The following is an 18,184-nucleotide window of genomic DNA, read 5'->3' on the forward strand; positions in this document are numbered from 1 at the left end:
GCTCCAGCGCGGGAAAAAAGCCCGCGCCTTCAACTTAAGCCCCACCCCTCAACCCAAAGCACGGGAAAAAAAAGCCCGTGCCACCCGCTCGGCCGACCCCACCCCCTCTGGCACAGCTCCCCAGGCCCAAATTCCCCCACCACGACCCGAGCCACCCTTCCCTCCCCCAAGGCCCCGTCAACCTTCCCCAACCTTCAACCCCTCCCAACCCAACAACTTCCCCCGTTTCCCGGAGCCCGTCCAACGGTCCTACGAAACGCCTGCCAATTTTAACTGACTGTCATGTTTCATGGCCATTTTCCAAAGTTCAAACTCTCTTTATCTTTTTCCCTGATCTGTATCTCCCTTTCTTTTTCTTCTCTATCTCTTTCATATTCAGGCTGCTTTAAGTCTTTCTCATGTTTCATTTGTTTAAGTTGTAACTGAATTTTTGCCATTTCCACTGAGTCAAACTGTATGTCAGGCAACTTTAAATGCTTAGCCACGTCCCAGGTTCGATTACTGTCTGTGTGGAGTCTGCACGTTCTCCCAGTGTCTGCGTGGGTTTCCTCCCACTAGTCCTGAAAGACTAGTTGGGTAATTTGAACATTCTGAATTCTCCCTCTGCGTATCCGAACAGACGTCGGAATGTGGCGACTAGGGGCTTTTCACAGCAACTTCATTGCAGTGTTAATGTAAGCCTACTTGTGACAATAAAGATTATTATTATTTTCAGTCACACATCATGTGCTGCATTTTTACCTGCCATTTCCATTTCCAGGAATCAGCTGAGGGGAAAGGGAGACGGACTCTGCCACATTTGTCAAACAGCAATTCCCTCTTGTGAGAAACTGTTTTTCCACCCTGTCCCTGTCTTTCCCCTGCTGGTCTCCCTCAGTGCTCTTACCGGTGACAATCCTCACCCTGCTGTTCAGAGAGCAAAATACCCCACTGTTACACAGTGCTATAACATGCTCTGTTCCACAGCCCTATGCCATAGAGTGCCGGTTCTTACAAGTGCCCACACAGTGAATTACTGAGCTCTACAGGGCCCACCCCAGGAGGCACTGAGAATGAGTAAGAGCAGTCACCCTGGGTCACTGGCACACCCCTTAGAATGCTCACCTTGTTCTCTCAGGCAGACTACAAGTGAAAGGGGAGGGAGAAAATCTGACTGACAAAATATTATTTCCAATAGACCTAACCTGAGGAATCACTGGAATAAATCAGCACTGTCTTCAATCAATTCCAATTAGCGTTGGTCATCAACAGTATTTAATATCACTGTTTTTAATATCAGGAATTGTGTCACTCACCTTAATTGCAGATTGTGCCTCATCCAGGCTCAGCAATGTGTGGGATTTATGTTTTCCTATTATCGCACAGGGAACACACACACACTCGGCATCATCTTTACAATAGAACTTTAGGACTTCCTTATGATCAGGACACTGTCTGTCTGTAAGGTCAGTCACCGGCTCAATGAGGGTGTGTCCACTGAAAACCTTGTTGCGTAAATGTGGTTTTAAATGAAGGGAACAAAGAGATATTTCACACTTCAGACACGTCTTCACAGCTGGGGTTGGATTCTCATCACAATAATCACACACGACATGAGCTGAATCAACAGGAGGCTGAGAGTTGTATTTTTCCACAATATTACACAGAGTGAAGTTTCTTTCCAGACTGGGCGTGGGGTTAAATTTCCGGCGACACTGAGGGCATTCAAATCTTCCTGGACCTGCTGTCTGGGTCCAAACTCCCTCAATACATTTCAAACAGAAACTATGCTGACAGGGTAATGTCACAGGGTCCTGGTACACCTGGAGACACACAGCACAGGTTAATTCATCCTCTAAAACTGCAGGATTCATTGTTACAGCAGCAAATTTCATACAGCAGCAAATTTCATACAGCACCGAGGAACCAGAACAGGAAGCAATATTCTTATAAACACTTGGTGCAGGGAATGAGAATGTTAGTTTCACTTTCATGAGATTCACTCTGGCTAAAAACCCCTTCAGGTCTGAAGTAGTAGTTCAGAGTCAAAATCAGAGAAACAAGATTGAAATTTTACAGTGTGGAGCCAGAAGACAGCACGCTGGGATTAGTAAACACAAATCCAAAACTAATCAGCTGAGACCAGACCCAAGATAGTTTACCAAATTAAAATGGATATGAAATGGAAAAATAATTTTTGCAAATCCTGCAAAGGAGAAGGAGCTCTCTGGGAGGAATGGAAAAATATACAGAAAAAGTATTAACCTCTCACAAAGCTCAATGAACCACATGAACATGTCACATGTTTGTTGTTGTGATATTATAGATTTTATTTTTTAAAAAGCTAATCTTCCTTTTAAATATGATGTGGAGATGCCGGCGTTGGACTGGGGCAGGGGTGGGCAAACTTTTCCGTGCAAGGGCCACATTCAGAAATTCACAATTCACAAAGGGCCGCATAGTATATTAAGTAAAATTATTACTTCACCCGGTTATGATTCTGGGCGCCTCATATAGAACATAGAACAGTACAGCACAGAACAGGCCCTTCGGCCCTCGACGTTGTGCTGAGCAATGATCACCCTACTCAAGTCAACGTATCCACCCTATACCAGTAAGTAACCCAACAGCCCCCCCCCCATTAACCTTAAAAAAAAATTTAAAAAAAAAAAAAAAAAATTTTTTTTTAATTTTTTTTTAAAAATGATTTGGTGGGCTGCAGAAATACCTTTGGCGGGCCGCATGCGGCCCGCGGGCCGTAGTTTGCCCACCCCTGGACTGGGGTGAGCACAGTAAGAAGTCTTACAACACCAGGTTAAAGTCCAACAGGTTTGTTTCAAACACGAGCTTTCGGAGCACGGCTCCTTCTTCAGGTGAAGAAGGAGCCGTGCTCCGAAAGCTCGTGTTTGAAACAAACCTGTTGGACTTTAACCTGGTGTTGTAAGACTTCTTACTGTCCTTTTAAATAGACACAGGAAGCCTCTAAGATGGTTGCCAAAAGTCACCAGATCTTTTACATCTGCAATGTGGTCACGTTTCTAGAATACATCACGTTGATTGTAAGTAGACGAAATCCAGACACGTGAAAACATTTGACACTCAATGTACATTTCCACAAGGGTAAATAGAAACGCATTGACAATGTCTTCCCTGGAGGTGTGAATAGCCCTTTCCTATTTCACCAAACCTAGAGAATGGGAGCCATTCAAGCAATGGCCAAGACAAAAAGGTTTAATTATCTTGGCTAAAAGACAACCCCAGATAAGAAATAACCAAATAGCTAATATGGAAATCTGATTTGATGATTTGGGATAGCAGCCATTTTGAGCTTTGGGCAGGAGAAAGGCTGGCTGAGAACAATTATTTTTGGACTAGAACACAGAAGACCATGGGAGGTCAGCTCCAGCTCAACCCTCAGCTGAACTCTCTGAACAGTATAAGAGAGCTGGGCTTCTCATAGCCACTAGGAGTCACTAAAGTTGTCCAGAAATCGTGACTGTTCTGCTGAAAAAGGAATCCAAGCAGTCTTCAAGTATTGTGCAAAAAAAAAGTCAAGACAGGGGACCTTCATTCACTCCCCAAAGCTGCTCTACCTGCTAAGTCCACCTGAAAAGGCAAACATCAAATAATTGATTACAGAAGCCACCACAGTTACTGAAAACAACCTTTCACTCCAGATAACCAACATCAACTACAAGCTACCGGCCTGCAACAATATCTGAAAGGACTGAACTGAATTTCATGCTGATAAGTACTTTTTTTTATCCTGACCGACATTTGAATCTTTGCACCTGTATTTTAATTAATAATTATATCACTTTTACTTGAGTTACTTTCAGCAGTAGTTTTGTAGGACACTAACCGTTATCTTGTTTAAGAATAAGCTTGACTGGACTTCTGGTGGCGGCTGTGAAGGAGTAAGTCGCACATTTGGTGGCTCCCGCTCTGGTCGGACTTTTGGACCTTTTCCCTCGATTTTCTAACGGACTTGAATTGTAAAACAGATGTTAGTGGCAATTCTCTACTGAATTCCTACTTTGGTGCATGGAGAAAAGGACTTGAAGTTTTTGTAAGGGCAGAAACAAAAAGATAGAGAAGACTTGGGCTGTAGTTGCAAAAGGAGACAGCATGGTGGAGGGTCGGACCTCTGGCTTGTTGACCCAGCAGTCTATGGAGCAGCTGGTGCAAATCATTCAGGAAGGCTTTGCTACGCAGAAATGGGACTGCTTGGACCCGATAAGAGTCGATTGAGGTGTGCTTGTTTTGATATTGGTGTTTTTCTGTTGGGCAATTGTTTGGTTTTGGAGGACCCCACAGGTAAGTTTTAATTTATTTTTGTGAGGATCTGGTGTCAGTCATATTAAATTCACTATCCTCAGAACCATGAGACAGACACATAAAAATTAAGAGAGATGGTATAAAAATCATGAGTTTATATTTTGTTCAAACAATAACTAAAATATAATGACAGTTTACAAATCTCATTAATTTATTTGAGCTCTTCATACTAAAACTATATGACTGCATCTGAAAAGTTTTTTAAAAAATTAAAATACTACCTGTTATCCCCGCACATGTTAAAAATGGCTGACTTCCACCAACCGGGCAGGAGATTCAGAAGTCTGAGAACACGGACGAACAGACTCAAAAACAGCTTCTTCCCCACTGTCACCAGACTCCTAAACGACCCTTTTATGGACTGTCCTCATTAATACTGCACCCTGTCTGCTTCATCCGATGCCAATGCTTATGTAGTTACATTGTATATATTGTGTAGCCCTATTATGTATTCTCATGTACTTTCTTGAATTCTGTTCAATTCCCTTTCTTCCAATGTACTGAATGATCTGTTGAGCTGCTTGCAGAAAAATACTTTTCACTGTACCTCGGTACACGTGACAATAAACAAATCCAATCCAATCCAATCCAACCAGGCTGTTGGCTATTGGTTGAAACAACTGTCTCTTTTTCAGCTGGTATGGATACAATGGACTAAATGGCCTCCTGCTGTTTTTCTATAAATAAACTAGCAGAATTCAACAAGGAATTCTAAAAGTATGATCTGTCTCTAATGTCAGGGTTATGTGTGAGTATGTACTACTGGGAGATTTCACTCCCTGTTATACAGCAGAGGAGCCTGCACAGTGTGAAGATCAATCAATACTTACAATGGCACAACAAAATACTTTACTTACAATATTTAAACCACCACATTTACATGTTATAGAAGCAAATGTTTAATTCAAAGAACAAAAGGTGGAGGACTGTGCGTTTTGGCTTCAGTCTGATTATGACAGCAGCAGTTAAGTAAACAGCTCATCCACAAGGTGAACCTCAAAGTGGGTCAGACAGCTTGTTCTGACTGTTGAGAAAGTAAACATGAAAAGATGACTGCATGTGCTCAGGGCTACTCGTGTGGGTTATGCAACAAGAGTCTATAGATGATACAAGAACTGATTTTGTCAGGGCAACCTGAAATGTTGTCTTGTGAAGTCTGTGTAGCTCCAGATGGCTCCCATAGATGTTTCACAATCAAAAAGGATGTTTCAGAGCTACAAGAGCTGATGGTATCCTCACTGTTTCAATCCAAAGCCAATAAACAAACCAGGTTGGAATGGACCTGTAGGCAGAAGCGGATCTGGAATCTGTTTCCACGCTTGCTGCTTTCTCCAATCTGCTTATTCTTTCAGCTGCACATCATCAGTCTTGATCTCAATGTGTGATCAATTCCTGGTGAAAATTTTGTTCAGAAATGTTAGGATCGTGTTTTATCTGAACAGGTTGAAGTGTTCAGACGAGCATGAAAACATATTAAACATTGGCACCTCATTGTTATTCTCCTTCCTCCTGATCTGACCGATTATTGTACACAGCACTTTGCAAAAATGTCTTATTTTTTGCCATGGACTGCAATTATAATCCTGCCCAGCCTCCAGAGAGTAACTGGACAACTGCATAAGAATAAATCTGTTCACCAGTGTGTCATGAAGTCAGTGAAGATTTTAACAGCTCTCCAAAGGCGGCACAAAAACAGAAAATGCTGGGCAATCTCAGCAGGTCTGACAGCATCTATGGAGAGAAAAGGGAGCTAACGTTTTGAGTCTGGATGACTCTTTGTCAAAGACTCATAACGTTAGCTCCATTTTCTCTTCACAGATGCCGTTAGACCTGTTGAGATTGCCCAGCATTTTCTGATTTTTGTTTCAGATTCCAGCATCCGCAGTAATTTGCTTTTATCCAAAGAAGTCCTGATTGTCTGATAGTCCTGCAGAGTAAAATTCCCAGCTGCAGGCTCTTCCATAATCATCAGACACGGGTCAGCATATTTCACCATTATTCTGACCAACATCATGGATGTCAGAAGCTCCCTTATTCTGTTAAAGTTGTTGCAAACTGGTGAATTAAACATAAGGATCTGGCCATTAGTAATAGTGTTTTATGTCATGATAACAACATCCAGTAGGCATGGTCAAAGGACATCCTCCATCTTAACTGAAGTTGTGATCATCAATATCACTGTTTCACACACTGGAATTAAATCTTCACCTGTTACCTAGTCTGTCTGAAGATTGGATGGTACCAGGGTCCCTAAAATAACAAATACAACGCACTATTAGATTAAGAATTGCAGGGACATGGTGGCATACAGTTCACAATTATTTAGGAATCTAGAAGTCTGGAAGACCTGGAGACAGGCTTTCAAATCCCATTACAGCACCTAGGGAATAGAGTTAATTAATTCAATAAATCTGGAATAAAAACTAGTATTTCTAACTGTGACCATCAAACTGCTGAATTGTCATAAAAACCCATCTGCATGGTCATATTCTTCAGATAAGAGAAATCTCCTGACCTATTGGTGAATTCAGACCCAAAGCTATGTGACTGGTTCTTAACTGCCTTCAGAAATGGCATAACTCAGTTATGCAATTTAGGATGGACGATAAATGTTTGCTTTGCAGCGAAGCCCACGTCCTGTGAATGAATTTTAAAAAGGAATTTCACCACTGCCTTGCCTTTTTTGGCTCAAAGTAACCTTGCTGAGTCAGGGTACACAGTGGGGAGACCAACTAACTTGAGATGACTGTGTAGGGCCAGAAATGTGAAAGAGCAAAGGATCAAATTGTGTTCCTTCACAGCAAGAGAAATTATTGAAGAGTGAAATGAGATGATAGAGCCTAAAGCTTCCACTATTGGGAGTCTCACTTCAGAGGAGTCATTCTCAATAAAAACGTTTCGGAACCGACTATAGATGTTTATTACAAATTAGAAAAACTCTTTAGTCACTGTTGTATTGATGGTTTTCTCCACTGTTCCCCAATGGTGACGTGAATACAACCTTCTGTAATTTAATCTCTTCTGCATTCCACCCTATCACAGACCTTCTCACCTGAGGAAGGAGCAGTCCTCCGAAAGCTAGTGATTCGAAACAAACCTGTTGGACTTTAACCTGGTATTGTAAGACTTCTTAGTTTATTTTCTAGTCTCAAGCTACTACTTGCCAGCAATAAATCTCTATGTTCAGTTAAGAACATAGGAGTAGACTAGTCAAGTATAGTCCATAATTCAATACGATTATGGCTGACCTTCTGCCAACTCCACTTTTCCTGTCAGCTCCCCGTATCCCTCGAGTCCTTGAGGTCAGAAATCTTGACTAAACATACTCAATGAAGCATATACAATTAAGGTTAGAATTAGAGAATTCTAAAGATTCCTAAACTTCTGAGTACAGAAATTTCCTCTCACCTCAGTCCTAATCTCCTTATCCTGAGACTGTCCCCTTGTTTGAGATTTTCCAGCTAGTGGGAAACAGTTTGTCTTGTCAAGCAACCTTTTGAAACTTGTTTGCGGTCCGGGTGACAAGAGCTGGGGACTGACTGGTCTAGGTGGTGGTGGAGCTGACCAGTCTGGGTGCAGATGAAGCTGGGGACAGACCAGTCTGGGTGCAGGTGAAGCTGGAGACAGAGCAGTCTTGGTGCTGGTGAAGCTGGGGGCTGACCAGTCCGGGTGGATATGGAGCTGGGGGCTGACCAGTCCGGGTGGAGATGGAGCTGGGGACAGACCAGTCCGGGTGACAATGGAGCTGGGGACAGACCAGTCCGGGTGACAATGGAGCTGGGGACAGACCAGTCCGGGTGGAGTTAGAACTTGGTACTGACCAGTCCGGGTGGAGATGGAGCAGGGGGCTGACCAGTCCAGGTGACAATGGAGCTGGGGACAGACCAGTCCAGGTGACAATGGAGCAGGGGACAGACCAGTCCGGGTGACAATGGAGCTGGGGACAGACCAGACCGGGTGACAATGGAGCTGGGGACAGACCAGTCCGGGTGTAGCCATCTAAGATGGACACTGGGCTACAAAATGGAGAACTGCTAAGACTGCAGGGAAAAACAGTCTTAGTGAGGACAAACAGCTTGCAGAAGACTGTTTTGCATTTTGCACGTACAAAAACCAGTTTCTAGCCAGGTGCAGAGTTTCAGCCAAAGGTGCAAATGGGAAACAGATCTGCATAGTAATGAGGTGATCCAGATCCAGACCCCGGACAATAGAAACATTTAAGTATCGATGGATACTTTTCCATAGACGCCCAGACAGAATGGCGCCAAAGCAACCAACACAAAGAGCCGTAGGGACCGCCCCACCCATCGAGGAACGACCCTGGGATTGGGGAGTTCGAAAGATATCGATTGGGAAAGACCCAATCGATGAGGGAACCGCCCCAAGGGGGCCTGAACCTCCTGGGACCTATAAGAGTAGGTCCCGCACATGGTTCGGTCTGTTTTGCTCCGGCCCAGACCTGTTACATCGCATCCTGACTCCAGTTTCATCACCGGCCGTTGAGCATCAGCCACCGAACTGTAAGTGCCAACACAACGATCGCTACGTGATCCAGACCTTGCTAGCCCTTGACAACTTTGCGAATCAGAAAGTTACAGACCAAGAACGGGACGAAGGCCTTACTCCCTGACCTTGCCTGTTCCTGTCTAGATAAGTATTTAGTTGTTCAGTATTAGAAGTAAGTTAGTCTCTTTAGCGTATGCATGTGTATTTATTATATTTGTTATAATAAACACCAATCGTTTGGACTTACTAATCGGTGTATGGATTTATTACTTTGAACCGGACCTTGATATACTTGTGACGGTGTCTCAATACGGCACCTGGCGACTCCGAGCATAATTACACATACAGAGCCATAGTAGTGTTAGGCACACGGCCTTTAAACGGAGGCGTGTTAATCACACTCCAGTAAAACGAGCAACACGGGTGACAATGGAGCTGGGGACAGACCAGTCCGGGTGGAGTTAGAACTTGGGACTGACCAGTCCGGGTGGAGATGGAGCTGGGGGCTGACCAGTCCTGTTGGAGATGGAGCTGGGGACAGACCAGTCCGGGTGACAATGGAGCTGGGGACAGACCAGTCTGGGTGACAATGGAGCTGGGGACAGACCAGTCCGGGTGGAGTTAGAACTTGGGACTGACCAGTCCGGGTGGAGATGGAGCTGGGGGCTGACCAGTCCGGGTGGAGATGGAGCTGGGGGCTGACCAGTCCGGATGGAGATGGAGCTGGGGGCTGACCTGTCCGGGTGGAGATGGAGCTGGGGACAGACCAGTCCGGGTGACAATGGAGCTGGGGGCTGACCAGTCCGGATGGAGATGGAGCTGGGGGCTGACCAGTCCGGGTGGAGATGGAGCTGGGGGCTGACCAGTCCGGATGGAGATGGAGCTGGGGGCTGACCTGTCCGGGTGGAGATGGAGCTGGGGGCTGACCTGTCTGGGTGGAGATGGAGCTGACCAGTCCGGGTGGAGATGGAGCTGGGGTCTGACCAGTCCGGGTGGAGATGGAGCTGGGGTTTGACCAGTCCGGGTGGAGATGGAGCTGGGGGCTGACCAGTCCTGGTGGAGATGGAGCTGGGGTCTGACCAGTCCGGGTGGAGATGGAGCTGGGGGCTGACCAGTCCTGGTGGAGATGGAGCTAGGGAAAGACCAGTCCGGGTGACAATGGAGCTGGGGACAGACCAGTCCGGGTGACAATGGAGCTGGGGACAGACCAGTCCGGGTGACAATGGAGCTGGGGACAGACCAGTCCGGGTGGAGTTAGAACTTGGGACTGACCAGTCCGGGTGGAGATGGAGCTGGGGGCTGACCAGTCCGGGTGACAATGGAGCTGGGGACAGACCAGTCCGGGTGACAATGGAGCTGGGGACAGACCAGTCCGGGTGGAGTTAGAACTTGGGACTGACCAGTCCGGGTGGAGATGGAGCTGGGGGCTGACCAGTCCTGTTGGAGATGGAGCTGGGGGCTGACCAGTCCTGTTGGAGATGGAGCTGACCAGTCGAGGTGGAGATGGGGGCTGACCAGTCCGGGTGACAATGGAGCTGGGGACATAGAACATAGAACAGTACAGCACAGAACAGGCCCTTCGGCCCTCGATGTTGTGCCGAGCCATGATCACCCTACTTAAACCCACGTATCCACCCTATACCCGTAACCCAACAACCTCCCCCCTTAACCTTACTTTTTAGGACACTACGGGCAATTTAGCATGGCCAATCCACCTAACCCGCACATCTTTGGACTGTGGGAGGAAACCGGAGCACCCGGAGGAAACCCACGCACACACTCCGCACAGACAGTGACCCAGCCGGGAATCGAACCTGGGACCCTGGAGCTGTGAAGCATTTATGCTAACCACCATGCTACCGTGCTGCCCAAACGGCCAGTCCGGGTGACAATGGAGCTGCGGACAGACCAGTCCGGGTGGAGATGGTGCTGGGGGCTGACCAGTCCAGGTGGAGATGGTGCTGGGGACTGACCAGTCCGGGTGGAGATGGTGCTGGGGGCTGACCAGTCCGGGTGGAGATGGTGCTGGGGGCTGACCAGTCCGGGTGGAGATGGTGCTGGGGGCTGACCAGTCCAGGTGGAGATGGTGCTGGGGACTGACCAGTCCGGGTGGAGATGGTGCTGGGGACTGACCGGTTCAGGTTGTGAGATGTAGGTGTGCTCACAATCACTGACACCGAGGACAAAATCGTAGAAGCAAGATTCTTTATTCGTTCACGGTGCCTCCAAAAGAGAAGCACACCCTTCCGCCAAATTGCTCCATCTTTTATCCTATGCCCGTCGCATTGTTCCCCTCCCCTCTCGCCTGATTGTTTCAGGATGCTGAGGTGCACATTCTTCCCGATACGCCTACCCCATGTTCTTAAATATTCAGGTTCTCTCACTCATTTGCCATATCTTGTAATCTGCTTCTCCCTGTACCGCACATTGTTCCTCCCACCCTAATCTCATCAATCCCTCATTTCATGATTTAATCAAACTGCATTCCTCACAATACCTAATTTCATGATTTAATCAAACGGCATTTGTTCATTTCATGATTTAATCAAACGGCATTCCTCACAAGGTGTTAAGTGGTTCTCCAGAAATTTGAAAATTAAAGGCGATGTATTAATGGCGGGAAGCAGCAGTCCAGGGCAATGGGGCATGGATAATTGCAACAAGCAAATTTCCACCACCTGTATTACGGGTAAAATTGTCAATAAATGTGCTGGTTTGAGGAAATTCTAGGAGTGGGTTCAGAGAGTAAAATGTACATTGTGGGAAGATTTGAAATCAGCTGGGATTGCTTTCCTTGCCTAATTTCTCTCTCCTCCTTCGACTTGCTCTCTCTCAACTCTTTAATTGTGACTGGGGTTTAAGGATCTGCTTCCTTTCCTCTCAGCAGAATGGGGGCCATTGAGATCAATGCCTCATTTTGACAGATCACTCTATGATAGAGGCTCAGAATTCAGCCTAACACCGAGCGATTGGGCCCTGACACCAATCACCGCCTCATTGTTCCTCACACATCCACAGCAAGACGGGGAGAGGGGCCGCCACAATGCTAACTCTGATTTCCTTGCCTGATTTTTTTTTTCTCTCTCTCCCCCCCCGTCAGGACGGTGTTGCGCTCCTCCGCCCACTCGGCTCCAACCAACTGCCGGCAATAGAGAGTGCGGGCTCGCGGCTCCAACCGACCAAATTTAAACGCAGCGCGAGGTCGCCAACCGCCGCGGCCATTGGCTCAGGGTCACGTAGAACAACCGCCGCGGCCATTGTCTCAGGGTCACGTAGAACAACCGCCGCGGCCATTGGCTCAGGGTCACGTGAAGGAACCGCCGTGGGCATTGGCTCAGGGTCACGTGGAGCAACCGCCGCGGCCATTGGTTCAGGGTCACGTGGAGCAACCGCCGCGGCCATTGGTTCAAGGTAACGTGGAGAAACCGCCGCGGTCATTGGTTCAGGGTCACGTGGAGCAACCGCCGCGACCATTGGTTCATGGTCACGTTCATCAACTGAGCAGGTCAGCTAGCATTTGTCCAGGAGGAATAGAATTGAATTTCCTGCTCCAGTTCCACATAGCTTACATTTAGAGAGAAACAGAGATGATCCAATCTGCTGGGACGCAGATTTTCCACCTAGTGTACCACCTGTCACCAACTGTGAATATGGAGGAGGGAGAGACAGTGAAGAGAGTAAAGGTGAAACTGACAACAAAACGGGAGAGAAGAGCAGTGAAAAAAAAGGAGGGAGAGAGTGGGTGAGAGATGACAAAGCGGAGGGAGGTAGGTGGGTGATGAGGGTATGTACTATAGAGGAAGAAAGACGCTAAGAGGGGTTTAAAAAAAACATTGCTAAGCAAGGAAGTTAATATAAGAACAAAGACTACGGTATACCATGTTACAAATTCCCAGTGGCAGCCTGGAAGATTGGGAAACTTTCAATCATAAAAGGTTACTAAAACAAAATTAAAAATTAAATTCGACAGTGAGATGGGAAGGGATTGAAGAGGAAGAGGTGATTGGGGAGGGCCTAGGGAATGGTGAGTAAAATGGGAGGGGTTGGAAATGAAATGAAAATCACTTATTGTCAGAAGTAGGCTTCAAATGAAGTTACTGTGAAAAGCCCCTAGTCACCACATTCCAGCACCTGTTCGGGGGGGGGGGGGGGGCTGTTGTGGGAATTGAACCGTGCTGCTGGACTGCCTTGGTCTGCTTTCAAAGCCAGTGATTTAGCCCTGTGCTAAACAGCCCCAGTGTAACAGGGTTACACTGTTGAGGGGGATTGAGTAGATGAGATGGGAGGGGGATTTAATAATCTTTATTCTCACAAGTAGGCTTACATTAACACTGTAATGAAGTTACTGTGAAAATCCTCTAATCGCCACACCCCAGCATCTATTCGGGTACACTGAGGGAGAATTCACCATGTACAAATGATCTAACAGCTTGTCTTTCAGGAATTGTGGGATGGAACCGGAGCACCTGGAGGAAACCCACGCAGACATGGGGAGAACCTGCAGACTGCACAGACAGTGACCCAAGCCGGGAATCGAACCTGGGACCCTGGCGCTGTGAAGCAACAATGCTTACCATGCCACCCTGACAAGAAGGGAAGGAATACAATGGGGTATGGGAGGGGGATACAAGAGGGGAAGGAATAGAGTGAGGGAGGGTGAAGCGATGGAGAAACAGGGAGGGGGAGAGAGTGCAGGGGGTAGATGGGGTGACACTGAGATTGAATGAAGAATGGTCGGGTAAAGAGTGTTAAGGGAAGGAGAGAGGTAATAGGGTGTATAAGCACAGACAACACAGGGCCAATCATAACTGAGGACTTTTGTAACCTGATTTCACAATAAAAAACCACGATAACCTAGGGACCAAGGACAATAAACAGAAAAATGATTTTAAACTCTGCATTTGTGCATATGAGTAATGAACAGAGCCCTCAAAGACAACTGTATTCAGCAAATCCATCCAGAACCTGGAAACTCACCAGAGATCAGATTGGATGCTCCATGCAAATGAAGAGTGTTAATTATTGGATAGAACAGTCTGAGAGGAAGGGCCATCTAATCAGAGATTTGATTGCACTGAGTGAGTGAACAAAAATAGACCTTAGTTGATCGATAGTTATGAAAACTCTTTGATTTAAGTGTTTCTTCAGATTGAAAAAAATTCAGAATGAAGAACAGGATTGAGCTGAGAGTAAAAACGACAGTTTATTGGAAGGACAATGGTAATCTCAAATTCAGAAATGACGAATTCTAAACTTGACGGCTAAGTTAAAAATGTTCAAATGTACCTTGACGTGAAATTCTCAGTTGTCCTCGTGAAGGTGACGCTGAGGAAAGTTGTCAGCAGAATGCAATCTGGAATAAAGAGCTACTATCAGTATTGGTGACCAGGACACTACCTAATTGTCATTGAAAACATGTTTTACACTAAAATTCTTGAATGAAGGATATCTGCTAACACCCAGTCTGGCCTATATGTGGCACCAGACCCAAAGAAAAAAGAAGTAAGATTTAGGAGCAGAAGCAGGTCATTTGGTCCCTCGAACCTGCCGTGCTATTCAATAAGGTCATGGCTGATATTGGCCTTAACACCACTTTCCTGGCCGCCCACCACTCCACCCCTCATAACCCTTGACTCCCTTTTCAATCAAAAATCTGTCTAACTCAGCTCCTCAAAACCTAATGTTCCAATAAGATCACCTCTCACTCTTCAAAATTCCCCTTCTTGCTGGGAAATCTGGACTTTGGCAAAGCTAGATTTGTGACCATTATCACTGAGGTGGTTCAGGACCACTCGTATGTCTTTCTCATGATCATCCTGATTGATGGAGTCTATCAGAACGTCATCGACATACAGATCAGGCAGTTGCCTGAGATGATTCTGTAGGGCCATGTGGTAAACAGTTGGGCTATTGTGAAAACTTTGCGGTACTCTAGTCCATGTGTACTGTTGTTGAATAATGGTGAAAGCAAACCATGGTTGTACTTGCTTAGCTAGTGGCACTGACCAGAAACCATTTGCCATGTCAATGACTGAAAACCATCAGGTGTTAAAGAGTAAAAGATTGTAAATGGATCAGCCACTCAAGGAGCTTTTCTGACAATGAATTGACTTTCTCTTCTGTAGTCAATAGTAAGGCACCATATGCCATTGGCTTTTTTTACAGGCCATACAGGGCTGTTTGATAAGCTGTGAATGCGCACTAAGATACCCCTTTCTTCAAGTTGTTTTATTATACGTAGAATGCCTTGAATTGATGTTTTGTTAGGAGGGTATTGTATGGTTGTGGTGAATGTGATTCACACCGGATTATAATCTGTCATGTGTCTGTATTTTAAGTGCAGTTGCACTACCTGTCCTCCAGGGGGGGTAGCTCTGGGAATGTTCGAGTTGTACGGGGCTTCTCCCTTGGCTCTGCCCAGGACTCCTCCCCCAGAAGCTGCTGTATAAAGATCAGTGCCACATGGTCAGGCGGCCAGTTCATCGAAAGTTCAATGGCTAATAGGCTGGCTCGGTTGTGAGTATATTAAAACCGCTATTCTAATCCTACAAGCACGTGTCCGTAGAATTGTTGGTTCCAACAATTTAATATACTCAGGAAACAGTCGAAGAAATCATGGAAGCAGCCCTCAAGCCCGGACGCCTAGAACTCGACCCAGAGGATGCAGAGGCTAAGGAAATTTTTTCCCGCTGGCTGAGATGTTTTAAAGCCTACCTGGCAGAAGCCAGCACCGCCGGAACAACGGAGGAACAAAACTCAGCCTACTGCACGCGAGGGTAAGCCACAGAATATCCACACAGCTGAATCTGGCCGGTTCTTACACCGCAGCGCTGGCAATATTGGACAAAATGTACGTTAGGCACATTAACGAGGTTTATGCACGCCACGTGTTTACAACCCGCCGTCAGCGGCCTACAGAAACACTAGCCGAGTTTGTAAGGGAATTGAACAATCTTTCCAATGACTGTAATTATCAAGCCGTTACCGCGGCTGAACATAGGAAGCTTGCTGTGCGGGACGTTTTCGTGGCAGGCCTTAGGTCTAACTATTTGCGCCAAAGACTGCTAGAAAAGGGGGCCCAGGACTTAGGCACTACTGTGGAGGCTGCTACCACTATGGAAGTTTCCTTCCGCAGCCTCACCTCGTTTCCCGCGGACCCCGCAACCTCATCGTGGACCCCCGACCAACAGTCCCCCCAAGCCCGTGCCGCACTGCCAAAGTCAGTTACTCTGCTGCCCCAGCCAGCTACTCGGCTGCTCCAGCCTGCCATTTCTGTGGCCAAAGCCAGCACCCGCGGCAGCACTGCCCGGCCCGTAACGCAACCTGCAGCAGCTGCGGGCGAAAAGGACACTATGCCAGAGTGTGTCTGGCGAAGAAAGCCCCAGCCTCTAACCCTCCCACGGCTCAAAGCACTCGTTCCCTGAATTCACAGGCCTGCAGGCCCTGAAATGCTGCAGTCTGTATGCCGACTCCGCCCCCCCACCCGACATGTGCGACTCATGGGGGCGGCCATCTTGGCAATCCTCCTCCATGCGGCCGGCCATGTGCGACTCATGGGGGCAGCCATCTTGGCAATTCTCCTCCATGCAGCCGGCCATGTGTGACTCATGGGGGTGGCATCTTGGGATCCATCCCCTTCAAACTCTGAAACTCACCTCGACGACTACGAACTCAGAGGGCAGTCATCACGGGGCCACTCCAGCACAGCTGATCGAGCCGCCGACTACCCGCAACTCAGCGCAGTCACCCTGGATCAATCCCGCCCCAAGCACCTACGAAGTTCAGTGGCGGAGGTCCAGATCAACGGGTACAGCACGCCATGCCTCTGTGACTCCGGGAGCACCGAGAGCTTTATACATCCAGAGCTGGTAAGACGCTGTTTGCTTTTTATTTTTCTGATGAGCCAAACTATCGCCCTCGCTTCGGGCTCCCACTCAGTCCTAATCCAAGGACGCACCGTTGCTACGCTCACAATTCGAGGTTATTCTAACTTTAAACTTTATGTCCTGCCCGACCTCTGCGCGCCACTCTTACTAAGCCTGGATTTCCAGTGCAACCTCAATAGCCTCACCCTCAGCTTCGGCGGGCCCCTGCCCCCACTCACTATCTGCAGCCTAACCACGCTCCGTATCTCCCCCCCTCCGCTCTTTGCCAATCTCACTCCAGATTGCAAGCCAGTAGCTACTCGCAGCAGGCGATACAGCCTACAGGATAGGGTCTTTATCTGATTGGAGGTCTGACGGCTGCTCAGTGAGGGGATCATAGAGGCCAGTAATAGTCCCTGGAGAGCTCAGGTGGTGGTCGTCAAGACCAGGGGAAAATTTTGCATGGTCGTCGACTATAGCCAGACCATAAATCGCTTTACGCTCCTGAAAGCGTATCCCCTCCCCAGAATTGCAGACATGGTTAATCAGATCGCCCAACATCGGCTATTTTCCACGGTGGGTCTGAAGTCTGCATACCACCAGCTCCCAATCCGCCCGGAGGACCACCACTACACTGCATTCGAGGCCGATGGCCGCCTCTTCCATTTCCTCCGGGTCCCTTTCGGCGTCACTAACGGGGTTTCGGTGTTCCAACGAGCAATGGACCAAATGGTAGACCAGTACGGGCTGTGGGCCACGTTTCCGTATCTGGACAATGTTACCACCTGCGGCTATGACCAGCAGGACCACGACGCTAACCTCCACCGTTTTCTCCAAACGGCACAGAAATTAAATCTCACTTATAACAAGGAGAAATGCGTTTTCCGCACAGACTGGCCATCCTCGGCTACGTCGTGGAGAACGGAGTCCCGGGCCCAGACCCGGACCGCATGCGCCCCCTCTTAGAACTCCCCCTCCCTCATTGCCCCAAGGCCCTCAAACGGTGCTTGGGGTTCTTCTCATACTACGCCCAGTGGGTCCCTCAATATGCGGACAAAGCCCGCCCACTCTTTAAGGCCACACGATTTTCCCTGCCAGCTGAGGCGCGCCAGGCTTTCAGCTGCATCAAGTAGGACATCGCCAAAGCAGCCACACGGGCTCCCTTTCAGGTTGAGAGCGACGCCTCAGAGGTAGCTCTAGCAGCCACTTTAAATCAGGCAGGGAGGCCCGTTGCATTTTTCTCCCGTACCCTATCCGCTTCAGAACTCCGACACTCCTCAGTCGAGAAGGAAGCACAAGCCAACGTGGAGGCTGTTCGTCACCGGAGGAGGTTCACCCTCATCACCGACCAACGATCGGTTGCCTTTATGTTTGACAACTCGCAAAGGGGCAAAATAAAAAACGATAAAATCTTTCGGTGGAGGATCGAACTCTCCACCTATAGTTACGATATTAAATATCGACCGGGGAAGCTCAACGAGCCCTCGGATGCCCTA

General features: G+C 47.6%; 1 protein-coding gene across 1 annotated transcript in view; it reads right to left on the reverse strand.

The window, feature by feature from the left end:
• LOC119964253 (E3 ubiquitin/ISG15 ligase TRIM25-like) overlaps positions 1–12,297 on the reverse strand; it is a 46,533-nt gene extending 34,236 nt beyond the window's left edge. The window contains exons 1-3 of the mRNA XM_038793531.1: positions 12,004–12,297; positions 3,842–3,958; positions 1,296–1,802 (exon numbers count right to left, since the gene is read on the reverse strand). Coding sequence (XP_038649459.1) covers positions 1,296–1,802; positions 3,842–3,958; positions 12,004–12,297 — 918 coding nt within the window. The remainder of the gene's footprint in view (positions 1–1,295; positions 1,803–3,841; positions 3,959–12,003) is intronic.
• Positions 12,298–18,184: the final 5,887 nt, after the last annotated feature.

Source organism: Scyliorhinus canicula, chromosome 4, assembly GCF_902713615.1.
Source record: "Scyliorhinus canicula chromosome 4, sScyCan1.1, whole genome shotgun sequence".
Taxonomy (NCBI): domain Eukaryota; kingdom Metazoa; phylum Chordata; class Chondrichthyes; order Carcharhiniformes; family Scyliorhinidae; genus Scyliorhinus; species Scyliorhinus canicula.